This window comes from Phaethon aethereus, assembly GCF_964289735.1.
Source record: "Phaethon aethereus genome assembly, chromosome: 4".
NCBI lineage: Eukaryota > Metazoa > Chordata > Aves > Phaethontiformes > Phaethontidae > Phaethon > Phaethon aethereus.
The window spans coordinates 56,686,548-56,710,190 of NC_138578.1; the positions used below are offsets into that span (position 1 = coordinate 56,686,548).

General features: G+C 37.3%; 1 protein-coding gene across 1 annotated transcript in view; it reads left to right on the forward strand.

The window, feature by feature from the left end:
- Window positions 1-23,375, forward strand: part of GABRA2 (gamma-aminobutyric acid type A receptor subunit alpha2) — a gene marked incomplete at its 3' end in the record, with an annotated part of 59,201 nt that extends 35,826 nt beyond the window's left edge. The window contains exons 4-9 of the mRNA XM_081999160.1: window positions 4,101-4,321; window positions 6,701-6,783; window positions 9,719-9,862; window positions 10,644-10,796; window positions 18,821-19,023; window positions 23,067-23,375. Coding sequence (XP_081855286.1) covers window positions 4,101-4,321; window positions 6,701-6,783; window positions 9,719-9,862; window positions 10,644-10,796; window positions 18,821-19,023; window positions 23,067-23,375 — 1,113 coding nt within the window. The remainder of the gene's footprint in view (window positions 1-4,100; window positions 4,322-6,700; window positions 6,784-9,718; window positions 9,863-10,643; window positions 10,797-18,820; window positions 19,024-23,066) is intronic.
- Window positions 23,376-23,643: the final 268 nt, after the last annotated feature.

Below are 23,643 nucleotides of genomic sequence, written 5' to 3' on the forward strand. Positions count from 1 at the left end.
AGACACAAATCAGGAGGAAACATTTGGTTGTTCAGAAATTACAGGAGCAATTTTTAGTCCTGGAAGTATGCTCTTGTGATTTTGTGGAGGTAACGGCACTATACACCGGAGAGTGGTTTGGTAATGTCCAGAGACAGCATAGTTTTTTTCACATAGAAGAATATCTGCAGATTGTATCAGGTATTAATTTGAGTCTCTTTTTTCTAGAGTCCAGGTTTGCATTTCCAGCAGAATGTTAGTTTTGCGTGAAAAGTAAACATTGTACAACATTTGCCACAAAGTGGTACGTGTATGAAATAGGAAATAGTTACAAAATCTTTACGTAGCGTCTTTTGGTAAAAACTGACTTTTTATCACATTGATTATATTAAAATACATTAATAGATTCATTTGTTTTGTATGGTATCCATCATAGGGATATTTATGATCATAAATAGAATAAATTTGGTTCAGGAGGGAACATGGGATCAGTGCACACAGCACTGGGATGCAAGAGGCATGCATTGTGTTTGCTTTTCATAATCACTCTGTAAATGGATTGGGACAAGTTAATTTCATCTCAGTGCCTTGGTTTCCCCTCATATAAAATTGAGAACACAATGCTTCATTGGAGAAATGTATTGAGGTCCATAGAAAGATAATGTATTTAAGAACTATCTGAGATTTTATTGCTATTGTGGTGAATGGAAGGAGAAGACACTCATGATCATTCACACCAAACCTTGGTTTATTCCCTGCGTCCATCTTCCTAATGGGTTGTTCTGCAAATAAAGATTTCCAGCATGGATTGGATGGACAGCCTTCAAGAAGGAAATCTTAAAAGGTGCAGGAGCAGACAGTCCCCATGTGCCGTAAGAAGAGCGGGCGGGGAAGGCCGAGGACCTTTTGCTGAGACGCAGGGAAAAGAGGAGAGTTTATCACCTCTGGAAGAAGGGGCAGGCAACTCATGAAGAGTACAAGGATCTCGTTAGGTCAAGCAGGGACAAAATTAGAAAGGCAAAAGCCCAGCTAGAGCTCAGTCTGGCTACAGTCGTAAAGGATAACAAAAATGTTTTTACAAATATATTAACAACAAAAAGAGAGGCAAGGAATACTGTGTTCGGTTTTGGGCCCCTCACTACAAGAAGGATGCTGAGGTGCTGGAGCGTGTCCAGAGAAGGGCAACGAAGATGGTGAGGGGTCTGGAGCACAAGTCTTATGAGGAGCGGCTGAGGGAACTGGGGTTGTTTAGTCTGGAGAAGAGGAGGCTGAGGGGAGACCTTATCGCTCTCCACAACTACCTGAAAGGGGGTTGTGGTGAGGTGGGTGTTGGTCTCTTCTACCAAGTAACCAGTGATAGGATGAGAGGAAATGGCCTCAAGTTGTGCCAGGGGAGGTTTAGACTGGGTATTAGGAAAAATTTCTTCACTGAGAGGGTGGTCAGGCTTTGGAACAGGCTGCCCAGGGAGGTGGTGGAGTCACCATCTCTGGAAGTGTTCAAAAAACTTGTGGACGTGGTGCTTCAAGACATGGTTTAGGGGACATGGTGGCGCTGGATTAATGATTGGACTTGATCATCTTGAAGGTCCTTTCCAACCTAGTGATTCTGTGATTCTGTGAAAATTGCAAGAAAGAGATAGGATTACCTGTGGATCAGTCAGAGATTTGTCAGTGGGATCTTTCAAGGCTGCAGCTCAGATTCTCGCCTGCTTATTCCGCTTCCTAAACAGTTGCCATGCATCAGATGTGGTTTTTTTGAAATGTTGCTGTTTTGATTTAGTGGCATTTCATGTCTGCTTTTTTTCTCTTTTATATCTCCTGTAATTCTTTGTTTATGTGTTGGAAGACAGTGAAGAAGTGGGACCTTTGAAATTCTTTGTTACAAAAACTTAAGATTTATATTCTAATCATTTATGTGTAGGGGCTGTTTGTCAACGGCACTTGTAGAACTTATCACTCACTTCTGTTGCGTTTCAGCGGGATTTCAAAGGCTTACTCCGTCAGGCTCTTCTTTCCACTTCTTTATACCTCAAACATCAATCTTCTCATACATAGCAATGATTTACTGGCAAAGCCCCTCAGACAGAAGCCACAAGGAGGTTTTATGGGCAACTGTTTTCCTTGAATTACCCAGTATTTCTAGCCAGATTTCATATATTCCCCCTGCTTCAAGCACACTGTTCCTGCTGCTCTGGTCCTCCATGATTTTATGCGTTTTGTGGCTTTCCCTCATCTATAACTGAACTGATAGATAACTTGGAATTCGTAAATGAGATTTTAAGTTGCATGATATTTTTCAAATAAAACAACATATAAATCAGCAAATAAAACAGGACAATTCTATGTGTTCTATCACAGAGAAATGGGCAAATTGCTTGTCATGAGGCAGTGTCTCTGGCAGTGATGAAAGACAGGTAAAAAATCGGGTATAATGTCAGAGAAATACATGTTTTAGAAGCTCATAAATTTGTATTTCACAGATATGTTTACTAAAATATTATTAGAGATAATAGCAACAGACATTAAAGAAACCCAAGCAAATTAATTTTCAGTGTACTGTAGTGTTACGTTTTATTTAATATTTAAGTAACTACAACTTTAATTAGAAAAATGACAAAATTGTATTGTAGTAGTGTAAGACCTCTTGATACAGCTAAAAATTGGGCTTGTGGTTTTTGTCAGGGTAGTTTATAAGTATCCCATTACACCATTCTGAAAAGATCTTCCCGAGCACCTGTCACAGTTCCTAATGCTATCTCTCCTGCCCCTGCCATGCTCCTTCAGGTGACGGAATTCTCTTTCCTTTATTCCACATGCTCGCCTCAGCCTCTGGCCCTGACCTGGAAAAGGTCCTCGCAGCTCCTGGGCTCCCAGACCGAAGGAGCTGAGAAGGGCTGTCGCGCTCCTTTGTACCACTGGATGATTGACTGAGAAAAAACACAGGCCTTGTTAACCAGCGCACAAGGGAGCCGGCAGAAAGAGATGGGGCTGATAGGTTCCTTGAAATCACTCTTATGTTGAAATCACTCGAATATTTTATATTAGTTGAATTTCATCAGGACTTGTCCATTCAAAGATAATTTACTTGATAATGGGTTACGTAAACTAGCATTTGCAGAGTGATTGCAGTAGTACAGGCTGTTTTAACATATTAATATTTTGAAACCATGGGTCCATTTTGCACCTGTCTGACAAAACTGAATTCGTACCAAGGTAGCATTTACCAACACGCAGAATACAGTTTGCTTCCAACGAAGTTTTTAAGCTCTTCCATTTCCAATTTATATGCTGTGCTGGCAGTAGCAAACCACTCAATCCATTTACAGTTCCAATTTGAACTTAGTTCATGAATTTACATTATCAATGTTTAATCAGTATCTTTTGTTTGTTTGTTTGTTTAGAACAGCAAAAAAACCCAGCAGATTGGATACCCGGTGCTGGGTGAAACAGGCATCTGGTCTAGGTCACCAGTCTGCTTTCACTTGCACCCTTTCCTCCAGACTATATTTCCTTCCCAAGATTAGGCATCAGAGTAAAGTTCAGCAGACAGTGTGCGTCACCTGTTAATCATCAGCTATTGTTCCCTACCTATGGAATTTTGTTAATAAAGTCCATACCGCTACAGGTTCTTAATTTCCCCTTTGAAAAATCGTACTTATATCAGTCTGCCTGGATATCTTGTACCCTTTATGTTTCCATCCTTCCAGTCACCCTCTCTGCTCTTGAAATGCTAGATTTCTCTCCTTCAGGTGCATCTGCTGCAGAAACTATTTAATATCCTTCTGTGTATTTTTTGTTATGTCTTAATGTAAAATAGCTGTGTTTATTGAAATTACCCTTGTCACATACTATGTGCATCAGGTACAGAAATCTAAATATTGGAAGGGTTCGATATGCAAACAACAGCAGTCATGAAGGAGAATGTCATACCCTTAATAAGTTGTCTTTCTGTTTTATTATTCTCAGTATTATACAATTTTGTGTGATGGTTGTTCTCCCTTCACAGTATTTACCAGAGGAATTTTTGCAACCAGAGTTTTTCTGTTTTGGCCCTCAAAAAGCAGATTAACATTTCATTGTGTCAAAAAAAAAAAAAAAAGCATATCCTTATTCCATTACAGGAATACACAATAGATGTTTTCTTCCGTCAGAGATGGAAGGATGAGAGATTAAAGTTTAAGGGCCCAATGAACATTCTTCGGTTGAACAACTTAATGGCCAGCAAAATCTGGACCCCAGACACATTTTTTCACAATGGGAAGAAGTCAGTGGCTCATAACATGACTATGCCAAACAAGCTTCTACGAATCCAAGATGATGGGACTCTCTTGTACACCATGAGGTAAGTCTTTTCATCTGTTCGCTACTCAAGCTATTTCTTGGTGTGATTTTTCCAGATAACAATTAAGTAAGGTTCCAGGAGGACTCTCCTTTGTTTCATTTCTGTCCCAGCAGAAAGAAAGCTAGGAAAACGTACGTTTCGTTTCCAACTCTGTTACAAGTCCGTTAGCTGATTATGAGTTATATCAGTTTTCCTGCATGTTCCTCAGTTTTCTTACCTTTGTAATGTATTAAAAAATACTGACCACCTGCATAAAGTGCTTGGAGACCTTCAGATGGGAATCGCTGTGTAAGAATTTTTAAAAATACTCAAAGTTTACCAACTCCATCTTGGAACGATTAAAATAGCATATGAATTTTGCCTGTTACTGCACCCATTGTACTGACCATGTGAGCCCTTCGGCAAATTCATTGTTAAGATCAGTGAGTATAAAACATAATAAGGAAGAAGAAAGGGTTAGTAAAGCCTCAAATTCTTTCCAGCAAGAACTACAGGGAAAACATGTCTTGCTCTGTAATAACCGTTTCTTCATATCTAGTTACAGTATTTTACTTAGAGTTTTAATTTTTGCATCCTGTTCATTATTAGCAGCTAAGATAAACATTTAGCTGGTAAAATGTACTAAATTTGCTTAGAAAATAATTTACGAAAAATTATAAATATCATGTATGCATAAGCAGCATTTTTATAAAACTAATTTCTTCTTTGATTACTCTTTTTGCAATAATGTTACGTATAGGAGTTTTTTTTAAATTTATCCAAATTTCCAGAAACCCTTAGTTTCTTTCTTTTTCTTTGAGAGTATTTAATAAATTGAATTTGTTGTGAATGTAAGCTTAAAATCCCCAGCCTAAGTAAGACATAAAACGTGAGCTGTAAAGCAAACATGCGCTGTGCAATTTTTTCCATGCAGCCGTACCAGCCTGATTTACTTAAGCCTGATTTACTCTACAACACCCAAACCCTTATAGTATCGAGTGTTCATAGGTAGACTGCTGATGACATTGAATGATGTGGCAGTTGGACAGGTTCAGAAAAGTTTGCTGGAAATAGAGACCCCCATTTACAGTATTTTTGCTTGGGCTCAAATCAATGTTTGAGCTTGTATCTGTATAAACTGACTGAAATTCTCTCCCTCCAGAAGGTATTATAATCATATGCTATAAATAATAGGAAATACTGTTTGAAACCATTACAGAGAATTTTTTTTGAAAACAAGATGGGTCATGTCAGCTAGAATTAGCTAAGCATTTTCATGACTTGCTCATAACTTCCTGACTTGTAGGTATGTTGCTTCTGAGGGTGTGAGATTGATGTGTAATCTTTTCGTTGTCTAGATTTTAAACAGCCATTTTTAATCTGTATCTTTTTAAAATGGTAGTGTGAATTAGATCAGAGGCTCATGCAGTTCTTCCCTTTGCCTTCAGCTATTTGCTGACTTTTGTCTCTCTCTGCCCCTTGACTTCAGGAGAACTTTCCAGGGGAGTGGGGGGATATAAATATGGAATAATTTTGGGTGGAAGGGTGAGAGAACATAATGGGGAATACAATGACTATGAACCACTGAGAGTACAGGAGGATGTAGCTGATGTCTGAGGCTGGATGAAGAGGAGCAAAGACATCCAGAAAAAAATCTCCACCCAGAGGAGACTTACAGGATAGGAAGCAGAAATGGAGCCTTTTAAAAAAATTATTTAATTAGTAATAATGGGAAATAAAAATTTGTCAAAAACTTTCTTCAAACTGTTTTAAATTATCTTTTTATTGTATTAAACCCCATATTTGATACTGGGATATTGCTGGGATTCTTTCACAAAATGAGCAAAAGTGAATGCATTGTTAACATACTGTCATGCTTACACATAAATAAAAGTAATAATCACAATTAACATGGAGAATGAGTAGCAGCAATCTTTTGAAAGAACACAAGTAGGTTTTTTTTCTACATCTTTTATTCAAACTGTAAAAAAAAAAATAAATTCAGAAAACTGTGGAGCACAGTCCTTTGGCAGATTAACTATTTTATGTGCTTTTGTAATGAGCCTTTGAGAGCCATATAATCACACATGTACCTCAGAATACTATGAGCAGAAAATGACTGTTCTTAACAACCTGCAGTTACATAATTTATATTTTCATTTAAATGGCCTTTCCTCATAGTTTTGAGGTCAGGTCTTTCAGGTTTTTGATGTGGTAAGTCAATGCCTTCCAAAGGAACACATAAAAGGGAAGAAGCAAGAGCTGATTTAAATTTTAATTAGTTTAATATAACATTTCGGTTTCATCTCCTAAATCAGCATGAACTCTGTTCATTTCTGTGGAATTGATTTTCTTGTCCTGCTAACTGACTTAAATGCATAGTGGTCTTTTGCCTTTTAGGCTTACAGTCCAAGCTGAATGTCCAATGCACTTGGAGGACTTCCCTATGGATGCTCACTCATGCCCACTGAAATTTGGCAGCTGTAAGTATACAACGAGAAGTATAGCCAGAATTACAGCCTTTGGTTAGTGAACACCTAACATTGCTCACCATCACTTTGCTTCAGTATGTTGTTACATGAGAGATTTAAAACACAAGATGGTACTTTCAAAAAACGTGTAACCTGACACATTGAAACCTCATTTCGCTATCCAGTCTTGTGTCTTCAAATGTATTTTAAAGCTTTCTTGACTCCAGTTAACAACACTATGCACCAAAGTCAGCACTGCATTGATCTACTTTTATGCCGGCAAGCAAACCATACCGATGAATGCAGACCTGGGTCCATGTATCCTGTGTAGAATACACGTGGTGTATTAACGAAAAGCAAATTAAAGACTTCAAAGAATGTTTATTTTCATTTATTGAAATACTTACTTTCTCTTTATTGTTAATGATATTTGTTTTTACATTCCTAGTCAATGAAGGCAACGCCAAATGGCCTCTTGTGATAAAAAATATTACTCATTAGAGCATCTCCGTGTTAGATAGGTGCACTTAGATCTCACTAGTATTATTTTAACAGCAGCATAACTTCATTTACCTATATTACAGCTTTTATTATTCTTCTTCATGAATTAGGATCACATTATATATATTTCTTGCATTTTGTATACTGAAGGGTTTTCTTTTTTTAATTTGGCTGCATCCTACGTTCTCTGCTGGGCCCAGGAAAGGGCATGTCTTTTTGAGAAAACTGGTTAATACCTTTAAATTTTGGCTGATTTTACATTAATTGCAGCCACCACAAATTACAAAACAGGTGATATGCTGCCACTGAGGACATCTCAACCAAATGAACATTGTCAGAGCACTGTGCATACTCTTTCCATAACCCTGACATATCCCCTTTCCTTGGAGTTTGGTGCAAATTAAACCAAGCCTGTGTTTCCACACTAGAGGGAAATCTTAGCTATGGAGATAAAAAGATCATTAGAATTAATAATATTTGTATCATGGAGCCTTTCTCGCCTCCTAAATATTATATTTATAATACGTAATACAGCTTAACTAACTAACAGCAGACACATTAGCTGAAATCACCTACTGACTAATACTATTTACATATATGTGCTCAGCGAGTTGTATTTGATTTATAAGGTGTCGTAGGGAAAAAGACTCATATGTAGCCTTAAAACAACTGAAAAAAACCCTGTAATAATGAAACTGATACTCAGGCTGAAAAGCTACTTTATAATATGACTTCATTTGCATTCATAAGTTGGAAACCCTTCTGACTAGGTATATTAGTCTTTGTTTGAACAGTTTCTTTTTTGTTTTTTTTCTCTTTTTTTTTTTCCCCCCTTACTAATTCATTCTTTGTTCTCTGTCCATAATTGCTGTTTTTTAACAGGAAAATTCCAACCGTGAGCAATGTGATTTTTAGAAAAACTGTCTTTCATTTCGCTCTGTCACCTGTGCTCCAGCCTGTTGACATATCCAGGGGAGACTTACTTCTGTTCATTTTGAACAGCTTCGCACTCATTTTATTTCTTTACCTAGAACTCATTTCTAGACTACTGTGCATTTTTCAGCTTTTATTCTGGGATAGAATTTGAATGATGAAAATAAGCAGGAATCCTGAGGATTTGGGTTTAACTGAGGCAAGTCTGCCAGTCGTGTATATTTGTCACAGCTGTTCACACACTGCTAATCTTGCATTCCTAGGAGGATCATTGGCCTGTATGAATGTCTCGGGTTTTTTGTTGTACACAAGAGAAAAGCCAAACTGAATGTATTGGAGAAGCTGTAGCTTAATAGATTGCCTTTCGTTACCCACATCAAAAAGTCGAGCCCACAGTGGCGGGGATGGGGACAAATCGGCAACTGGCAGTACCGCTGGTTTGCATCAAAGCACAGGTCTTCCTGCAGGAAGCCGGAACGGTAGAAGGGAAGTGTTAAAAATCTCTGCATGCTATCCACCTACTAGATTTTTTTTTTTTAGTCATGCAATTTATGGATAGTTGCATGAAGAAGCTTCTTTCTGGGCCTCCAGAGATTTCTCAAGTGAAAATGTTTGCAGCCCAACAGAAATGTTGCTTTTCTTTTTCACTTCACTACCGTTATGGTATAAAACTTAAAGTGGGCTTGTCTCAGTCAATCAAAATGAACACAGAATTTCTTCCCTCAGTGGTTTACCCTTTTCCTTTCATATTCCATTTGGATAGCAGGGTATTAGACTGGAAAAACTCGCAAGACATACTCAATTTTTTTCTTTCTTATTTACTGAAGAGGCATTAATGATACCCAAAATACAGTGTTAATTTGCTTTAGTTCTAGTTTATTTTGACAGTCCCTAGAATAAATGTGTGTTTGATCATGAACGTGCTGAGAGAGCACTCACAAAAAGGTGCCATGAATAAGGAGTGAATTTAAGAGCATACGCAGGGCAAGGCACAGAGCCACTACAAGTTTAAGGGCATTGTCACTGAACCTGGCTTCCCATATTTAGGTATGAATTTCAGCTAATAATAAAATGGTTAAAATACACTCCCAAAGTGGAAAGTCAGGACAATGGAAAGTCAGAACAATATAGGAATGAATTTTCAAAAATGTTGTGTGTCCTAAATCTTGCAGATTGTTTTTCTTTTCATCTGGTTTACCACCAGTTTTAGGATATCTATAATATCTAATCTCTGACAAGTTATTTTAACAGTGTAGAAGAGATGTTGTTTGTAATTTAATAGCAATAAATTGTGGTTAATAAGATCACAAATGACTGCCTTGTTCCCATGATGCAATAGGCATTTACCCTACAGTAAAGCTATTTTAAATGTCCAGACATTTTTTTTACCACATCAATTTATTTTGGTTTTTTTTTTTTTTAAATAAATAAGTAGCTCTTCTAATTCTATGACTTTTGATGGACGCTGTTTAATTTAAATTGCTGACAAAATATTGTATCTTATTTCCCACAGATGCATACACAACTTCAGAGGTGACATACATTTGGACTTACAATGCTTCAGATTCAGTGCAGGTGGCACCAGATGGTTCAAGATTGAATCAGTATGATCTTTTAGGCCAAACAATTGGAAAAGAGACAGTTAAATCAAGTACAGGTTAGTAAAAGATATTTTGAAGAAAAAGGCACTCACTCGGCTATGAATAACATAGACATTGATTCTGGTGTTAGAAGGCTACTGAAAAAAACTGTTGCAAAATGTGAGCTATTAGGCAGAGTTTACCAACGTACAAGTAACATATAGCAGCACTTTACTGATTCTTTAAAATTAATAAGTAACCTGTGATAGCACAAGTGAACTTCTCCCCAGTGACTGGTTTTTTAATGGTATCTGGAGCCCAGTATTGAATCCTAATATTTGTAACCCAAGACTCGGGTAATTGTTTAATTCATATGATAAATGATACTTTGTGTCTCCTAAATGGTAAAGTATGCTGTTTTCAACCATTTTCTTCCTTCCATCATGTTACTGGCCTGTCCATAATACTGGATTATTCTACCTGACTCTAGACTGTGTTGCTACGTGTGATAGACTACCGTGATTCTGACTGTAGACGAAGTTCTTAGGATGCTTTGAGTGAATGTAGAGAGTTTCTTATGCACAGAAGTCTTCAGGACTGAAGTTCTTAGGGCATACCGCATTCCTCTAACTTCCTGAACACATCCTTCCTGGAGATCAGTGGGAATAAGATGTAGTTTTACTCAGAAACTTTCTTATATTCTGTAGGATGCTGCCTACTACAAAATATGTTCTGTGCAATTTAACCCCAGCACATTTGGTTCTCGTAACTGTACCAAACTTTTTTTGCCAAAGAAATGGATTTTCTCAAGGTCATAACTTTTGTTTCATTGTGTTTTGTTTGTTTGTGGGACCTTAGGTGAATATACAGTAATGACGGCTCATTTTCACTTGAAGAGAAAAATTGGTTATTTTGTCATTCAGACTTACCTACCCTGTATCATGACTGTCATTCTCTCTCAAGTGTCATTCTGGCTGAACAGAGAATCTGTACCTGCTAGGACAGTCTTTGGTGAGTATACTGAGTAGCATTAACTTTGTTTGCAACAGCCGAAGCTGTTAGGAAGCATTTCTGAAGTCTTCTTGGTAAAGACCTTTTTCATTCAAGTTAGTGTGTTTGTAGAATGTGATACTATTTCTAGTCCAAACAGCTTTCAACTGCAGCTTACAGATCTCCTGAGAATCCCGAAGTTTTTGGAAATTAGCACATATGAGAGAACTGTCCAAATATCCTTGACTCTTAAAAGAGGAAAAAGTTTTCACAGAATGGAAAAAGATTATAATGTTTCTATTTAAAAAGTAAATTTAGATTATTTTCTGAAATGTCTTGCTTACCTTGGTATTATCCAAATATTTTGATAAGCACATATCTAAATATATTTGTAAATTAACCAAATTAATTTTGAATTTGTGGAATTATTTGAATGTGTTGAACTTCGCAAGCTTAGGGTTTCTTTTAAAGAACTGCTTTATTCTGGGCAAACCTTTGTCGCTGTAAGGCAGCAAACATCTTCAGCAGCACAAAATAATGGTGTTTTTCTTACATTAAGATTTTGCTTTCTTCTTTATTAAAGGAAAGCAACAAATGTCATTCTTATTTGCATAACTTGAAGTTCTTTTAATTTGTTTGCTTTTAAAGAAAAAGAGACTAGCACAACAAAAAGAAAGTAATGTCTGTATGGAATCAGCTATCAGAAATGCTGCATAAACCCATATGATTACTCATCAGCAAACACCATGCTCTCTTAAAAAAATAAGGTGAATTCAAATGTGTATGAAGTCTGGTGCACAACAAAGCACTTACTGTCTCTCCTGGTAGAGGAAATGCCACACGAAGCATTTTGAAAATTGTGGGTTTGAATAGGAGCCTTACTGGAGTCAGATGAAATGTGTCAGTGGTTTTAGTGGCATGAGAATTCTACCATGTTTTCCCAGGCAGTTATCAGGCAGATAATTTTTTTCTTTCTTCAAAATCTTCTGTGAATTTGTCCATTTCTGCTAATCAAAACGCACCTTCCTGTTTACCAAGTTTGCAAGTACACTGTCAAATCCTTCTGTATCTCTGTCTTTGCCCTTCTCTGTACCGTCCTCCTGTAACTCATTTGCCCAAAACCAGTCTCTCATCTTCTCTTCCTAAAAGGCACTTTCTGTTACTGTGTCATCAGTAACAAGGCACTGGGATAGTTTTCCTGGAATGTTGTGTCCCTTCCTGCATGCCTCTTTCTTGTTCTTGATTTATTTTTTATTTAATTTTATTTTTTTAAAAGAAATAATATCTACATAGCAGCCTGCTGCTTTACTCTGCTGGGGCATTAGCATAACATGGGTAATGAATAGTGTCCTGTTTCAGGATGTCCTGAGCGACCTGGGCAGGATGGGCACAAGAACAGAACCACACCATCCAGTGACATAAAATCTAAAATCTGTTTGCTAAGCACCAAGGAGATAGCAATTTCTATGCTAGTCTTTTATTTCTGCCACACAGCCATGCACCTCATGCACCAGTCAGGACTCCGTTCCCTCCAGGCACCGTGAACCCCAGGGAAGACGACCAGTCCAGGCTCTGCCTGATGGAGCAGCCTAGCCCCTCCGTGCAGCATTTGCATCTCAGGCTTAGCCATCTGCACTGAGCTGGAGGTCCCCCGAGGAGCTGTTTGTTAACATTCTTTTACACTCTAGATGAAATTGTCAGCATAAGCTGCCAATGGCCTCTGTAATCATGTAGCCCCAGGCGAATCTCCCCATCTTTCTCCATACCTACTGGCAGCAGTTGTCACTGGGATTTCTGATACCCTCTGGTCTCCTGCCTAAATGTGTTTACAAAAATGTGAAGTTAGCCACAGTTTCATAACAAAGTTCATCCATTGCTACTTACCGTCTTCTGGCTTGTAATGAATTAACCTTGACCGCTAGAGCTGGGCAGCAAGGTCTCATTTCGGTGGTACTTTCAGGTAGACTCCACCCAGTGACACATGAAGCCCGTACTACAGCTGAGGTAATAAAACAAGCTACTTCCAGCAGGGGATACAAAAATTGCAGGAGATTTTACTTCACATTTTTATTGATCACACTTAATTTTTAGTTTTTATATGGAGTAGTCACTTGCATTGTATAATAAATATATTAATATTACAATATGATTAAGTAGAAAGTATTAGTCTTGATAAAGTGTTTTTCAGAATCAATAAGAAATTTATTTCAAGTACCTTCTTGCGAGCTACGAAGTCCTGGAAAGGGCCAACTACTGGAGTACTCTTCCTTTAAAAGAAACGTAACTCCCAGTTATTCAAAGCACCACTTAGCATTTATCCATGTTTGGAAGAAGTTACTTTTCTTTCCCCTTTCTATTCTCTCGCAATGTAGTTTCAAGTTCTAGGTTAACAGTAAGGGCTCGGTATAATAAGGCTTCTTTTATAGTTGAGCTCTTTAATGCCTTTTCTTTATGGCATCTATTTAATATTGTTGACCTGTGCTATCCCAAATGAATTATGGCTTAATGTTATATTGTTTCAACTTTGCTTTAAAATCTTGGAAGAAGAAAGTTTTATGATTGTTAATTAAATAAATCCTGAATGTGTTTTCTCTAGCAGATAAATTTGAAAAGCATTTGATTGCATTTTTGACGAAAGGGAATAAGCCTGGTTCATAATGCCTTCATTTAGTGCAAGATTACAATCTGTTTCTTTTAGTAACGTGTTTATTGTTACCCATTTAGTGCCAACAATATTAGCAAAACTAATCTTGTGTAGCTTATTGAATTCTTGCTTCATTTTTAATGGGTCATAACATTTAGACACATCACATATATTTGAATGGCAGCATTAGATGCAGGTGACAGAAAAATCAGACTTTAGTTTTCTTACTACTACAGTTATCTATGTGTTTTAACTCACACAGAGTAGGAATGAAAATGTTAAAATTAATTTAATTAGATATATATTCTTTGATATCCGAAGCAGGCAAGAAGAAAAATTAACAGTCATATTATTTTTTAATACATTGTCCACGACGCAGAACTTTAAATTCACATAGCTATGTTCTGTTCTCAAGACTCTGTTCCCTGTGATCCTTTTATTCATATGCTGCATTCCTACTCCTGTTCTTTGCTTATCTTTTTCTGAACCTATATTAATTAATGCATGTTTTGAAGCAAAAAGCCATTTAGACCCGAAATAGACAGACTTTTTAGTTGTGCAGCTACAGAAAGGGGAACCTAAGAAAAGTTCATATTTGTTCTCTGGTTATTTTTACATGGGAATTGAATAACGTTGACCCTTCCTTTTGAAAAATTCTGTATATAAAAGTAGCTTTTCCCTTTTTGTTGAAAAAAAATCTCAACTCTCTCCTTTTACATTATCTTTTGTGCCTTTAGAGATATCCCACCACTCACAACTCTCAGTCTATAATTTCTTAACTGGGATTTTCTGCTAACTGTAGACATAACACTCTAGTGGCAGGCAGTGGGCAAGCATACCTGAAAAACTGTAGCCCTTAGAGACTGAGCTGGCTGCAAACAAACTAATATGTCTTCTCGGCTCAGTGGTGAGCCAAGACACTAGCTCGTGTTCTAATAGTGGCATAGTGACGTGCAACTTTTACTGGAGCCGGGGTAAATAGCACTTGCCATTCAGCTTTGGGAATTAGCTCAGCTGTCGATTGATGGGGAACTCTCTTCCATTGCTCACTGTTGGTACAGGGAAACAATATGAGCACTGACTTTCACAGTATGTATATGTAGCTTGACTGACTGACTGAATGCAACTTTTCTGGAAATAGAGTATGTTATTGTCCTTGGCCTCCCATGCTATTTAAAAAGGGTTCTGATCTTTTGAGTTGTTCTTTTAGTAAGAAGAGTAGACAGAGCACTTGAGCTATTTTCTGCAATCTTTCTCTCAATGGTTGTTCAGACTTACCTGCCGGTGTCTAAGTAGAATCAGTGTTCACTCCTTTTGTATTGTATTCTCAAGTTAATACATATACATTGCATAAGTAAAAAAGAAACAGTATGGTGTGTAGCCAAATGTTATGGTATAATACTTTAAAATTGCACTATCTCCAGAATTTTTAAGCTTTTGTTTAGACCTCAAAGCATTTACTCTTGGAGTGATAAAATGAAGTAGTAATCTCTATCTCTGTAAAAGGGACAACAGTCTTTTCTTTCTGCTATGTTGTTTGTATTTATAAATCTATTCAGGTTTTGGTCCAGGTTGAGTGATATAATTAACTAACAACATTTGCAATTTCTGTTAAGAAAAAAGAGAGAGTGAAATAATAGAGTGATGGAATTAGCTTCCTAATAAAAGAAAGTAATTTATCAATCCTTTTGTGGTATGTTCTTCAGCCGCTATGCATAGCTTTGCAAAGTGCTGTGATGAAAAGATAAAATTGTGGGAGGAGTAGCATGACATTATAAGAAATGGAACACATTTTAAGCATTTTGTACGAATTATTTGCAAAGCTGATGTACCACTCTTGTTACAGAAATTGTCCTTTGGTGACTCATTCAGGCCTTTTACTTTCATTTGCAAAGGAGATGTCCACATTCTAACACAAGAAGTCTAGGACATGATTTAGTAGACTAAAATCTGTTTAGATTAGAAAAATCAGTTGGTACACAAGAGGTGAAATTAGGATCTGAAAAAACTTCTCAAGGTTCAGCCTGACTTTAGCATACAAACACGGGGCATAAATTAGTCATCATAACAGATTTTAACTTCAATATTTATGTGCTAGCTCCTCCAATTTCCATTGTATATTTTTTAATTAGGCATTTCTAGGTTTTTTCAGTTTACCTCCTCTGCTGTTGCATGACAGTTCCCTATACCGTTGAGTAACAGAAACTGTTTGACCAAAGGTGGCTGTCTAACTTTAAACACATATTGAATGGTATCCGTCTATCCTGGAATCCAAAATAGGACAGAGCTGGTATTTTTCACATCTATAAGTTTAGTGCCTGTAAGAAGTGTTGGATTTATAGCTCTGGAGATGGATAACCTCTCTCTAGTGTGCAGATGCCATTTCAAAAGTGGCACCGTAAAAAAAAAAAAAAAAAAAAAAAAATAATCCTAGGGAATCAAATAGCTCGTCTTGGCCTGAATGGATAAATCTGTAGTGATAGAAGATATTTAGCTTTTATAGGCACACATTGCTGAGAACAAAAGTTGCAATGATGTTGAGGCATATTTATTATCGTGTATAAAATGCTTGGTCCCCTTCAGAGAAGGGAAATGCTATCAAAAGGAATTGCCAACGGTTTATTTTTTGGATCCTTTTTAAAGACAAACTGATGGCTGCTTGTGGTCTCTTACAGGACGATACCTGTCCTTGTCCTTCTGGGACCCATTTCTCGGGCACTGGGCTATAGAAGATAGTTCTTGACCTATATATAAACTATGGTCCTTCTACATCATAGTGAGAAAACATGCAGACTTTACATATAGCCTGTTAAATTATTTGGGCTGTTCAGAGTAGTATATGATTTAGAGGACAAGATTGATTTCTTCTAATATTTTGACTACCTCATTGTAAGGAGACAATCTACTCGCTGTTTTTTATATCAATTTTAGTTCATTAGCATTATGAATGCAATGAGGAACGGTTTTGATCTGCTCAGTGTATGGAGTTTATGGGGTTTTTAAGTTAATCTTTGTGAAATAAATGTGTTTTATTTTACAAGTTGACCATATTCTTCCACATTAATAATTTTTCAGTCCTCCTTTCAGCTTTAGCAGTGACAAGGAGACAGGTTATTTCTATTCAATCTTTTTTTCCTAAAGAAGACTTGATAATACTGATTTTTCAAATTAACTATAATGTGCAAAATCATCTGTCTTTTGACTGAAGAATTAGCAAGTGTAAAAATACTAGAGATTCCTAAACTGACAGGTGTCACAGGTGAAATTTTCTGTCCAATTTTTTCCCACTCAATTCAGGTTAAATGACTGTGGTAGCTTGAACATCACTGAATTTATGGAGTGAAGGAATAAATGAAAGTGCATTGGCAATTGTCTGACAATGTGCTGTTTGATTAGCATTTGGGTCACAAAGTGGTGTGGCTTGCTGAACTTTTTAGAGAAATTGTCAACTGGTAGCAAGATACAAGATGTAAATTCATGATGTTTTAATTAAGACTAGAAAAGGTCAGCAGTTAATCTTAAATTAGATTTCTGAAGAAGCCAATGGGGCTTCAAGAAGATTAGTTTGTTCTAAAAGGTTGAACTTAAACAGGAGAGTACCTTAGCAACTGTATATATTTACATGTGGATAAGGTCACCTTATCTCTGAGAAACAATCACTTTACTGATACTTCTGTATAAATAAAATGATTTATCTGCAACTCAGGACCAGTGTTAAAATTTGCATGTGATAATTTTAAATGTAAGATAGACTGCCTTTTCCCTGAGGCGCTGAAAATAATTAAGCCATATGTTGCATAAGTGTAAGGAGAGTGTGAGTTCTTTACAAAATATATTGTCTACACGTTTTGTACAATATAGTATGATGGCTGCTGCTTTTTCATCTTGTAGGCTAGCAGGTCACAACAGTGTCACGGCTGATTCCAGACCAAATTCACTTTAATATACAGAGGCTGAAAAATGGCAATTAGGGAGTTATGTTTGCATAGGTGTCTGGATACCGTGTGACTCAGCAGGATGTTTCTGTGCCATGTTTTCCCTGCTGCCCAAGCCTTTGGAAGCACTTCAAGCACAATCAGCGCTCAACTCAGCGCTGAGGCTGAGTCCACTTAGCTTTGCTCTGTCATCCTTTGTAGGACCCTCAGAGACAGAGGTTCTTTACAGGAGGGATGGAAATTGCAAAGCCCGAAGGGTAGGTGTAACTGCCGCCTCTCTTCCCTCTCACACAGTGGTTAAAAATGCTTCTCTCGTAGCAGAAGGAAAATTTGAGCTGGCTCGATCCTGCAGAACTCGGGTGACAGACTGCTGACAGCGGAGGATGTGGCTGAGGGAGAGTGACATTCCTTTCTCCTGGCAATCCGCTTACAACAATCTCATGAGTGTGTAGTTGTTGAAGCTGTGATGTGCTCTTACTAGTACTTCTGCCATGGCATCGCCTTTGCCTGTCATAATGGAGTGTAGCTTTGCTGATCTGTGCGAAGTATACCACTTTATGCTGCTTTTCATTCTGGAGACGTATTTAATGGCGTGCTACAAAGGGAATAGTTTAGTTTGTCTAAGTGTGATTCAGCCTGAGGTGGGAGAGCTGATTTACTTAAGGAATGGAGACTGCGTTTGTGGCTGTAGGTTTCTGCTTGCTAAAACTGGTTCAGAAAATATGTTCTCTTCCTTTCCTCCCATGTATCTTTTTTCTGATTTTTTGAGATCATAATTCCTGGCTTTCTACTGGGTCACTGCCGCAGTGAAAGAACAACCTTCCTGGATCGTCTAGTTTTTCTGACACATAATTACAGTTATAACAATCAGGCATTTCAAATCAATGTGCTGTTCTAGAAAAAAATCCATGTTACCTGAATGAAAACTTAACCTGTTTATGTCTTCAACTATATCACTGGATGGTTAGTGAGACAGCTACTGAGGGGGGAAAAAAAAAACCAACCCAAACATTATTTCTAATAATAAAGGTCAATTTGTGTGATACTGTCAGTAAAGATGGTTGCCAGACCTGCAGCCACTGCAATGAAGACAGCCACCAAACATTAACGTATTAATCATTATTGCCGTAATGCTGCAAAATATTATGCTTCCATTAAGGAATTGTTAATTTTGTCTCTTATCTGTCCTGATAGCTTAAAAAAAACCCAACAAACCTATCTCCTGTAAGTAAAATCTTCAGCAGATTAAAATAGGGAAGTTTAGACAACAAAATTGAACTAAAATACTTCAAAAGAAACTCCAGATGCAGCCTTTAATATGGTTCTAGCAGTTTGTCAGCAACATAGATAAGCAAATTTTCCATTGTGTTTCACAAATATACCATAATAATTTTTGGTTTGTATTTTTGTTAACGTTCAAAATCCAAGTAAATTTGTTGATATTCTGGTTTTTTGTCCCCTTGCAGGAGTAACAACTGTGTTGACAATGACAACACTGAGCATCAGTGCTCGAAATTCACTTCCCAAAGTAGCGTATGCAACAGCTATGGATTGGTTTATTGCTGTCTGTTATGCCTTTGTATTCTCTGCATTAATTGAATTTGCAACTGTAAATTATTTCACAAAACGAGGATGGGCCTGGGATGGAAAAAGTGTAGTGAATGATAAGGTAAGTCCTAAGGAAATAGCCCTATTTCCACCCAGTTGCACTAAACCAGCTGTAATATATTGTTTTGATAAAATTTGCTATATATAAACAAAAAAACTTGATACTTTAAATCAACAGAATGTAGATCTATTTTCTGTCCTGAACAATAATATATGTGCCCTGATGTAGCTAATCTCACTTGGTCTCAAGAGTCCAGGTTTAGTTATCAAGCACATTGTTTTTTGGTTTGTGTTTTTTTTTTTTTATTTGGAACTATCTAACATGTTTCTTGACTCCTCAGATACAACTGTTTATCTGGTTATTCAGAAAATTTAATCCAGATTATAGTGGTTGATCACTTTTTTATTATTTAATCAAATTGAGTTGGAAAGAAGAAAAAGATTACAGAAAGATATAATGTATAATAATTTTCCTGGTAACTAAGGATCAGAAAAACTGAATACATGTATATGTAAAAGCTATTAATAACAAAATCTAGAAGTTTTGAACATTTTAAGTTATTCTGAAACTTATCCCTAATGTTATGTAGTCATTAAATTTTAAACTAATTTAAGTAGCAGTTGTACAAAATTCTTCTTTGCCTATGATGTATTGATGCTCTGAGTGCGCAGAAACACAGTCACGCCTTAATTTTCTGGCATTAATGGTAGTGTAGGTGTGATAGCATGAAGAAATTTTAACCTGATAGAATTTATGTTTTGTGAACAAAATGAACTGGTGATGTGCCTAAATTTGTGTCAAGCTTTACAGTTTATAATTTTACTAACACAGAACAAATGTTAAAGCTGACTTGTTGTTCTGACTGACTTACTATCTGTAAGTTTGTCCTATCTCAGTCGCTGATTCTACCAATGGAAAAGGATTTCTTCTGACAAAGAATACTCTGATTTCTGTGGTTCTCCTTAAAATTGGATAGAATATTATTTCCTTCCTAGATGATAATAGTAGACGTGAAGCAAAGTTTAATTAACTGATGGTTTCTCAGCGCTTTGAATGTGTAAAGCACAATGCATAAAGAAGCAAAATGTTCAGCTAACGGTAAAGGAAAATGAGAGGAAATGAGTACATTGTTTAGAATTCCCTGTGGCTTCCAGAAGGATGTGAACTATCCACAGCTTCAGGACCTGTTCCCTCATGCTAGCAGTAGATTCTGAACCACTACAAGTTTATCAGCGTGTCATGAGTGAAGCATTTAAGACTGGCACATTGCCCTGGCATTGTAATAATGTAGGGAGCGCTTATAAACTCTCCAATTGTCCTTTGGCTGTTCATTTAAATTAATATAACAGTGTTGTCATATGATCTTAGGAGTGGTGGCTGTTTAACAACTAGATAATATTCCTTCCCTAGGAATGACAAAATTAGACATTCTGTTTCAAGATTTATATATCATTGACATGTCCAGTTCTCTATTTTCTTCAAACTGACTTAACAAAGCGCTGAAGTTTTAACATATTTGTAGTTTCTCATAGAAAAATATGGTTCATCTTTATTTTGCAGGTCTCATTAACAGTATTACAGATACCTTTTAAAAACACACTAAGTGTGTCTGAAAGAAAAGAATGATAGATCAGACTGTTCCTCTCATAATTTGATTTGGTAGTTTCCTCTTATTTTTGTTGAATGCATCTATGCACCTAAAGCCAAGCTTACTCTTCACCAAATGAAGTGAATTATGTTTCCTCAGTGACAGTCATCTGTGGTCATGTTGTATGGAAATTCCTATCTTAAGTGCTGTCAACAAGGAGATTGTCTCACAGGAAAGCAGGTGCAGGGACAAGCTACATATTTGATCAGCTCTTTGTCACACTCCAGTTGATAAGGAACAATACTGAATTCCCACCCGGTCCCAGATTTTCTTTTTACGTGACACCAACTCCTGAGACAAGGTATTTCAGGTACAGCTTCTAACCATGAAGATCTTATCAAGATTTGTAGATGGCCCTGATAAATATAAAATTTGAGCTAATTTAAAAACAAATTTGGCAATTGGGTAGATGGCTTCCAGCAGAAGTAAAAAATTGGAATACATCTGTATCGGAAATGGGACAAGAATTTCCTCACTTGTGCTACTTACATTAGGTTAAAAATCAAACCAAACCAATACAATAGCTGATAGTTTCTTATATGAGACAGAAGTTAACCATTTCTTCATCTGTTTAATTCTGTATGTTGTGGAAGATGTGGGCTGAATCTAATATTTATTTCCCTGCTTCTAACATATACGGAGAGCCTTGCTTCCTGAGAAACTGAAATCCTTCCATTCTTTCCTGTAGGTTATTAGGAGTTTCTTAGTTTGAGATTGCTGCAAAGTAGTGAATCCATTTATAGCATTATAGTCATATTGCAGAGCTAGCCTGTGTACCTATATAGATGTCAAAAAATTCAAGCCTGTACTCAATTACCTACAGATCCTGTATCTATCTATAGACATAGTCTCTCCATTGGACTGCCATTGGGTGAACTTTAGCCATTTGAAAGCATACACAATTCCATAAAAACACAGAATTGCTGAGGTTGGAAGAGACCTCTGGAGGTCATCTAGTTCATGCCCCCGACTCCAAGCAGGGTCAGCTAGGGACAGTTGCTCAGGGTCATGTCCAGGTGGTCTTTTAATATCTCCAAGGATGGAGACTCCACAACCTCTCGGCAACCTGTTCCAGTGCTCAGTCACACTCACAGTAAAACAGAAGGTTTTGTATGTCTAAGTAGAAAATTCTGTATTTCAGATTGTCCTTCCACTGGGTATCACTGAGAAGAATCTGGTCTGGTCCTTTACTCTTTCCCATGAGATATTTATATACATTGATAAGATCCCCCCCTCAGCCTTCTCTTCTGCAGGCTGAACAGTCCCAGCTCTCTCAGCCTTTCATATTTCAGGTGCCTCAGGCCTTCAGTCATCTTTGTGGCCCTTCAGTGGACTCACTCCATTATGTCTATGTCTCTCTTGAACTGGGAAGCCCAGTACTGGACCTAGCACTTTGGATGTGTCTCACCAGGACTGAGTTGAGGGGACTGATCACCTCCCTCGGCCTGCTGGCAACGCTGTTGGTAGCGCAGCCCAGGAGGGTGTTGGCCTCTGTTGTTGTGAGGGCACATTGCTGGCTTGTGTTCAACTTGGTTTCCACCGGGACACCCTGGGCTTTTTCTGCAAACCAGCTTTCCAGCCCGTTAGCCCCAACCTGTACTGGCGCATGGGGGTATTCCTCCCCAGGTGCAGGACTTAAATTTCCCTCTGCTGAACTCCATTAAATTCTTGTCATTCCATCCCACTTTTCATATCTTCTGTTATTTTTGGGGTTCTAATGCTCATTTTCATCATTCTTCTGCATTTTTTTAAACAATAATTTCTGAAAAACAATAGTTCTTGGGCTAGTTCTCAGCTCACTTCTGCAACTACCAGGCTGGAGTCCTTTCTCTTAATTGTAATCTCCTTCTGACATCTCTCTGTGTGTCTATGTATATACATGTAAACACACATATTTCTCCAGAATGTCTTTAAAATGTTGACCATTACTGAAATTCCTTTATTTATTAGAGGCATGTTATGAGATGTTCAAATAATAGTGATGCCAGAATTATATGGGAAAGATGGCCTAATTTTCATTTTATTACGATGCCAGGTAATATTATTTTTTCCAGTCCGCCCATTCACTCCTCCTAGTTCTCCTAACAGAGAACATTTTAAAGATCTTGAAGTTCTGTGGTAAAGAGCCAGATATAAAGCAGCTAGAGAAAGACCAACTCTTTTCCAGTTATCCTTACAATCACAGTAACAGACCTTTCCTCATGTAATTTCAGTAGGGAATTTGATGGTGCAAGAGTCCATGTTTTTAGACCGTTCTTATGTTATCTGTACCTTCTTTTTGGATAGATGGGGAGTGTCTTCCTTATATTTGAATTTATAAGTATGGTATTCCTGGTATTTATTTTAAAATACTCACACATACTCATTTGTTTCTTTTACATTTGCAATGATGTTTTATTAAGTCTATTCTGGCAAATACACATTAAATATTTAACCTCATGCTGTCTTCCAATAGAAAAAAGAAAAAGCATCTGTCATTAAGAAAAACAATGCCTATGCAGTGGCTGTTGCCAACTATGCTCCAAATATTACCAAGGACTCAGTGCTACCAACCATCTCCAAGAGTGCTACAACTGCAGAACCCAACAAGGCAAAACCAGAAGCGAAGCCACAGGAAGCAAAGAAGACATTCAACAGTGTTAGCAAAATTGACAGAATGTCTAGAATAGTGTTTCCAGTCTTATTTGGTACTTTTAATTTAGTGTATTGGGCTACATATCTAAACAGGGAGCCTGTCTTACTTGGCTTTGCGCCATCAACCTAAAAGCTGAATTGCACTGAGGACTTAAAGCATCATTCTAATCAGATAGGTTGTTCGCTATGTACAGTACGACTAATAACTGCTAATCTGTGAACCATTATGTACAGAGTGTATATAGATGTCTTATCTGTGTATCTCCAAAGGAGGGACACAGTGTTAATTCATGGGTCTGTAAACAGATAGCACCCGTGGCAAATATAGCCAGCTCTTTAAAAGTTCTACCCAGGGGAGTTCTGTTAAACTAGGATTTAAATATACAGAATTATATTCT